Here is a 7428-nt window from a genome sequence, read left to right as displayed (position 1 = left end):
CCTTTCACTATATTTTACTCACATTCCTTCCTTTGAAAACTAAACTAACAAGTGCAGCCTTTATTTTTAATGAAAGATCACTAACTTTCAAAAATAAAACAAAAACAATATATTCTAAAAGTAATTTTAGACTTGTATATGAGCAACAATGTTTGCGACCTATATTAAATCACATCTTTACCTCACACATTTTCATAAATTTGTCATTGGAAGTATACATAATAAGACTGCACAGGAGAAGAATTAACTACAAGTCTACAAACAAATGCGACCAAATGAGGTTCCATCGTAATATCAATTGGTTATTTTAGGAGGAGCAGCCCATCAAACTTATATATTGGTCAATCTCTCTTTAATTTTTCGATATTCTAACACGTTTATATGGCTATGTGCCTATACCGACCAATTACTAATTGGAAAAATTACCTAAAATAGTCCAACATTTTCATGATTTTCCTATAATAATACCACCTATTGATTAACCATGAATAATCCCAATTTTAGAGGGTATTTGCCTAGAATAATTGGGTAACACAATGATCTGCTATAGTAGGTAATATAATTCACCATAAAAGTAAACAAAAAATTAATTTAAAAATAGAGAAAATTTTTAAAAATTTACATAAAAAATTTTAAAAAAATCTTAATTTTTTTAAACATTTATTTGGACATTTTATTTTAATTTATTTTTTTAAAATAAAACTTGCAATAGCAATCATCCGGTTACCGGATTTATTCAAAGAAAATACTTTTTAAAATTGGGACTATTCATGGTTAATCAATAAGTGAAATTATTATAGAAAAATCAATAATTTCAACATAATGTTTCCTTACTAATATGATTAAGAGCTTTATTGATATTTTATCCATTTGTATGTGTGCACATTGATCACCATAGTCCACATATGTTTAAATCAAAAGGCAAGAAAATAGTGTTATACCTTTATACGTTATTCTTACAATAGAAAAATCAAGTTTTTGTCACTTTTAATACATATTGCAAGAAGTATATGTTAGCCATAGTAAATGAATTTTTTTTTTAAAAAAAAAATTATTTAACTTTCCTCTTCTCTTTGCATGTAGAAATTTTCTAATTTAAATCGAATCATGAAAATTTCATAAATTTCCTATTCAAATTTTAATTAGGCATGACTACATGTTCAATCATTCACAAAGTTTCAATAAGTTGCATGGCAATAAATGGAGGTGCGCACAATTCGATGATTTTTGATGAAATAAAAGCAGATACATGTCCCATTTTTCATATGGTGAGAAATTATATTTTCCTAGAGCTTATATAACCTTTATTCCTATGATGCAATTGCTACCAAATGGCTATAGATAGTAGTAATATAACGGTCTAACTGTCAACTGCTAAGAAGTATATAAATGGATATGTTACAACCTACAATGCAAGTTGTACCATCTAGAATATTGAGAGAATTATCTTATTTGATGTTTTTTACTATTTATTAATTACTATTATTTTATATTTTATTTTTAATTTAAATGTCAAAATATAGTCATGTGACATTAAATTTGATTCGTTTCAATGTAAATTTTATTAATATTATTTTTTATAATATTTAATTATATACAATTAGAAATATTTAGAAATTAATTAGTTCATTAAATGGATTATAAAATCAAATGTGACAATTAATGTGAATTGGAGGGAGTATAACCTTATATCAACCATGTGTTTTTTTTTATTTTATAGCAAGGAGAATCCCAAGAAAAAATTAATTTTTCATACGTGGTAGGAAATAAACCCTATCATAATTAGTATGGCTACATTAACAGAGACAAACAAAAATGGATAGGGGTGTTAAAAAAATCCGGTTTGCAAAACCCGATCCGGATTATTCGGTATCCCGTTAAATGTGTTAAAAAAAACTTTTAAATGCTTATTCTTGATATATCTTATATAATTAATATATTATAATCATTTTACCTTAAAAAAATTAAATGTGTTAAAATTCAAAGTAATGTGTTAAATTATATTCTATTAATGTGGTATTGGCAATTAGATTGTAAATTTACTAAAATTATCCTTGATAATTAGAATTTAATTAGGATCACCAAAGTAATAACTAATTAGTAAAGATATTGTGTTACGTAGTTTTATCTTATTAACAATATAAAAACCCTTACAATGCACGAATTTATTATTATAGAATATATAAAAATATTACTTCATCGAATTAATATGTAAGTATATATTATCGTGATTAAATTTATTGAAACAAGAATGTTTGAAACATATATGGATGTGAGAATTAAACCTTAGTCTTAATGGATAGAGTATCTTCATGTAGAGCAGATGGTTTGGGGTTCGTCCCTTATCGGACGCAGGTATTAACTGGAGGATTTTTTGACTGTGTGCATCCCTCTTTACTCCCTCCTTGAGGATGCCGAGTATGGTATATAATGTCCGTCTCTTTTAGGAAAAAGAAAACCCCCACCTAAACCATACCTTATGTGGGATGTCGAGATGGTCCTTTACCTTTTACCTTTCTAAAACTTGTAAATTTAGAGATAGTAACAACTCATCCAACATGTAATGTCAATTGACTGATTCACATTGTATCCGCCTTTGATTATCAGACAAACTCATCATCGTTTAAATTAGAATCTTTTAAGTCTGCCCCTTAAAGTGTTCGGCCATTTGATCAATTGATGATCAAGTTTGGTATTTGATATTTAAAATCAGACTGTTATTATTGATCCAATTGGACAACATACATATCTAAGCCTTAATTGGTTACAAAAATGATAAATAGCAAAATTAAATAGCATGGGATGGACATACAACTTGCTTTTTTTATCACTTTCACTAATTAAACCAATCCTCGATTCACTCATTCAATTACTATTATTTTAATGTTTCTTTCCCACGAATTTGTTATTATAAATAGTAAATACTTTCTTATGGTTGTCCACAAATTCAATACCTTGTGTTTATGAGCTTCTAAACTAAGAGTGAATATGAAGAGCTTAACTCATCTCGTCACTCTTAGTTGCCTCTATGTTATCACATTCTCTTTTCTCTTTAACCTTGTGTCTCCCACTTTATTGTTTCAGGTTAGTACTATTTTAGTTTTTTCTATTTGATTTTGTTGATTACATTTTAAGATATTTTATATAAATTTAAACATAATTTATCATAAACATACAAATATTAAAATATTTTTATGTGGGGTTGTCTTGGTAGATTTGACTTGATGTATGAAATTTTAATATACAAAAGCAAATATACTATAAGCATCAAAATAAAATGGGGAGAGTAACATTTTATAACTAATAAAGTAAATTTTAATAAAACAAGTATTACTTTTTAAAATACATTACTTGTCTATTCTTTTAAATTTATTATCTCTCACTATTAAGTGTTCTCTTTATTTGTTCCTGTTGCCTCTCATTCTCCCTTTGTACTTTAAGAGCACTAAACCGCTCTTTTCACTCACGATGCATATCCTAACAACTTTTCTTTATTTTATATATATATATATATATATATATATATATATATATATATATATATATATATATATATATATATATATATATATATATATATAGATGTAGCATCAAATAAAAAAGATTTTAAAATGAGAATGGTGAGAAGGATTTTTATTTGATTTTATTTGGTTACTATATATACAAAAAAGTATACTATGTTATAAACCAAGAACATTTTTAAAATTATTTCATAATTACCTTTCTGTGTAACATAGTTACTTTTATAATTATGAGTTTTTTATTTTAATGAAATCAAAGATGTAGAGTGTCCTTCTTACTCTTCTGATTTTCAACCCCTCCTCAATGGATCCCTCCCCTATATATATATATATATATATATGACAAATCAATCAACTTTTTTATCTATGTAATTTAACTATATCTAATATTTATCGTTCTCAATTGATCAGGGTTTCAATTGGGAATCTTGCAACAAAGCTGGAGGGCTATACAACTCACTGAAAAACTCCATTGATGATATTGCTCGAGCTGGAATTACACATGTTTGGCTTCCTCCTCCAACTCAATCAGTTTCCCCTCAAGGTATTACTATTATTGTACTTATTATTATTGCTCGATTCATGCCCTAATTAAGAATGTAATTAATTCTTATTATATTGCTCAAAATACTTTTGATCAACAGGATATTTACCGGGAAGATTATATGATCTTGACTCCTCCAAGTATGGAAATCAAGCTGATTTGAAGAGTTTAATCAGTGCCTTCCATGGAAGAGGGATCAAGTGTCTTGCCGACATAGTCATCAATCACAGATGTGCTGATAAAAAAGATGGTAGAGGAATCTGGTGCATTTTTGAAGGTGGTACTTCTGATGATCGTCTAGATTGGGGTCCATGGGCTATTTGTAGGGATGACACTCAATACTCAGATGGTAGTGGCAACCCAGATACTGGGGCTAGCTATGGTGCTGCTCCAGATATCGACCATCTTAACCCAAGAGTGCAAAAAGAGTTAATCGATTGGATGAATTGGCTTAAGTCTGAAATCGGGTTTGATGGGTGGAGATTTGATTTTGTAAAGGGATACGCACCAAGCATTACTAAGATTTACATGGAGAGAACGAACCCAGATTTTGCAGTTGGAGAACTTTGGGATTCAATAAACTATGATCCAGATGGTAAACCTGATTATAATCAAGATGGTCCTAGAAATGAATTGGCTGCTTGGGTTCAAAATGCTGGTGGTGGTGTTATTTCTGCTTTTGATTTTACAACAAAAGGTGTTCTTCAAGCAGCTGTTGAAGGAGAATGGTGGAGAATGAAAGATTCAAATGGAAGGCCAAGTGGTTTGATTGGAATCATGCCAAGAAATGCAGTGACTTTCATTGATAATCATGATACTGGCTCCACTCAAAGATTATGGCCTTTTCCTTCTGACAAAGTAATGCTAGGATATGCTTATATCTTAACACACCCTGGAATTCCATCCATAGTGAGTATCATATTTTGCTTTGCATATTATAAACACCTATTTTATATATCTGAAACTCCTACTTTAATGCCATAATTAAACACCTGCTTCATAAACCATAAACACCTAATTTATATACGATAACACATCTATTTTTTTTATATATATAACCATGAAATTAAACCTACTTTATTGGCCTGGAGTATAATTATATAATTGATACTAATTAAATTAATAAAAAAAAATGTCTTGTTTTGCAGTTCTATGATCATTTTGTTGAATGGGGATTGAAAGAAGAAATCATAAAACTAACAACAATAAGGCAAAGAAATGGAATAACAGAAACGAGTAATGTGAATATAATGGCATCAGATGCAGATGTATATGTAGCAATGATTCAAGGAAAGGTCATAGTTAAGCTTGGCCCAAGATATGATGTTGGGAATCTAATTCCCTCCAATTTTAAGGTGTCAACCTATGGAAAGGATTATTGTGTCTGGGAGAAGCAAAGCTAGCTACTTCAAGAGATCATGCATCCATTCCTACATAATTAACTAGCTAGCTTCCTAGCTAATAGTAGTGCTTATTAGAATAATGCACAATCAATAAAATTAAACCACCATAATTAATGTTAGCTAGTATTTAATTTCCTAGTTATGACATTTTTCAAGAGATATAATTTGTAGTACCATGCATGGTTTATTTTCATATAAAATAACCATGATCATGAATAAAAGTATCTTGCCATTATTCAATCATGTAATTGGTGCATGTTATATTCATGCTCTCAAAGCATTAAATTATGTAATGAATAAATTAAACTAATGATATATACCTTCAAAGTTAACTTAATTATCATATTATTCCTTTTTATAACCTTTTTAACTTAACATACAAAATTTTAATTTTAAAGGTCAAATCGTTATAAAGAACGATAAATTATTTAAAGATTAAACCTTTAAAATTATACAACTATCTTTAGAATTAAATTTTTCTTGCTTTTTTTTATTCATATTGCTAAATTTATATTTATGATCCACAAGACTAAAATTTGGATTTCATCTTTTTATTATGTTTTAATACTCGAATGTCATCATGTATTTATTATTCTAATGGATTGCAAAACTAGTCAAATTTACATATATAAATTTTTTTTTATGATAAAATAAAGATGTAGTATTCCATTAACTTATAATAAATATAAATTTTGCATAATTTAATAACTTAGTTATAGGGGCGGCCCCAAAAAATCAATTGCGTTGAAAATAGGCTGTATTTTTTTGAAAAAGGGGAATTAAAATTGAATGGCCGGAGAGAAGAGAAACTCATAAAATACATACGTTGGACGAGTATGTCACCATTTACTAATTGAAACTTTGAAGGTCGTTTCTACGGAAAAATATGTTTAAATGATAATATGCCTTATAAAAGTTATACGAATCTGTCACGTTGGGTAGAATTTGGTTAAATTAATTTTTTCTTTTTCCATTTTACAGAAAAATATGCTAAATATTCTACAAAAATAATTTATATCTCGCTACATACTCAATTAGTATATCTCATTTATATAAAAAATATAGAAATATTTAAAATGATGAAAATATTAAACCATACTCATAAATTAAGAAGGACGCGTCCAAATATTGTATAATAGATATGAAGTATATAAATATTGAATTAAATACTCTATAAAAATATTTTATAAAATTATATGCGTAAATTGAAATTGAAAGATTCTATTTCTTAACATCTAAATAGGATAGAATGTATATCATAATTTAAATTATCAAATATACTAGTGGTATATCATATCTTTGATGAGTGAATTTCACATTATATAATATATTTAATATACTAAAATAGAGATAATAGAATGTCAAATGTCATTATCTAGTGTTGGTACAAATATTGAATTGATCACCTCGCATATTGGTGTGAAATAAAAAAACCCTTTTTTCATTATAATTTCAGTGGAATATGTGTACCAAAAATATTAGAATTAGAATGTTGAAAAATAAATTTTGCTCAACAAATACATGCCATTATATTATTAGTTCATCAAAACTCTCCACCTTCTCAAAGTGAAGTTACACGTTACATAACACATGACAAACTTATGGTGACTGCTAAGATCTCATACTTATGTCGACTTAATTTGTGTTTTTAATTTACTAATTAACACACACGCATTAATACTACATAACATAAACTCTATACATTTAATTGATCCAATGAGCATCCAATGCTCTAGGTGTACCTTTATCCGATACATATTTATATGTGTAACCTCATAGGCCCTGATTATAATTAATTTAGTAAATTAATTCTATTACATACAAATTATAGTTGGTTTATAGCAAAACACTATGGCTACGTGTTGTAAGATCGCCTAGTCCTTAAGGTTCTTACAAGCTTTAATTACGGATCGAAAGAAAGAACGATGAAGCGAATGAAAGGTGGTGAATGTCGAATGCA

The 7428-nt window shown here is 27.9% G+C and overlaps 1 protein-coding gene across 1 annotated transcript; it reads left to right on the top strand.

Moving 5' to 3' along the window:
* Positions 1-2958: 2958 nt before the first annotated feature.
* On the top strand, positions 2959-5784 carry LOC130798293 (alpha-amylase-like). The gene is made up of 4 exons (XM_057661224.1): positions 2959-3084; positions 3933-4065; positions 4166-4974; positions 5214-5784. The coding sequence occupies exons 1-4, from the start codon at positions 2989-2991 to the stop codon at positions 5466-5468; spliced, it is 1293 nt and encodes a 430-aa protein (XP_057517207.1). The 5' UTR covers positions 2959-2988; the 3' UTR covers positions 5469-5784.
* Positions 5785-7428: the final 1644 nt, after the last annotated feature.

The sequence above is a fragment of the Amaranthus tricolor genome, chromosome 1 (genome assembly GCF_026212465.1).
Source record: "Amaranthus tricolor cultivar Red isolate AtriRed21 chromosome 1, ASM2621246v1, whole genome shotgun sequence".
Taxonomy (NCBI): domain Eukaryota; kingdom Viridiplantae; phylum Streptophyta; class Magnoliopsida; order Caryophyllales; family Amaranthaceae; genus Amaranthus; species Amaranthus tricolor.
The sequence above is the reverse complement of the archived record's forward strand: the minus strand, read 5'-3'. Positions and strand labels throughout refer to the sequence as shown.

Excerpts from the sequence above, each read along its gene's own strand:
- LOC130798293 (XM_057661224.1), top strand. The coding sequence starts at position 2,989 with ATGAAGAGCTTAACTCATCTCGTCACTCTTAGTTGCCTCTATGTTATC. Across the intron at positions 3,085-3,932 it reads CTCCCACTTTATTGTTTCAG|GGTTTCAATTGGGAATCTTG; the intron begins GTTAGTACTATT and ends TCAATTGATCAG. Across the intron at positions 4,066-4,165 it reads TCAATCAGTTTCCCCTCAAG|GATATTTACCGGGAAGATTA; the intron begins GTATTACTATTA and ends TTTGATCAACAG.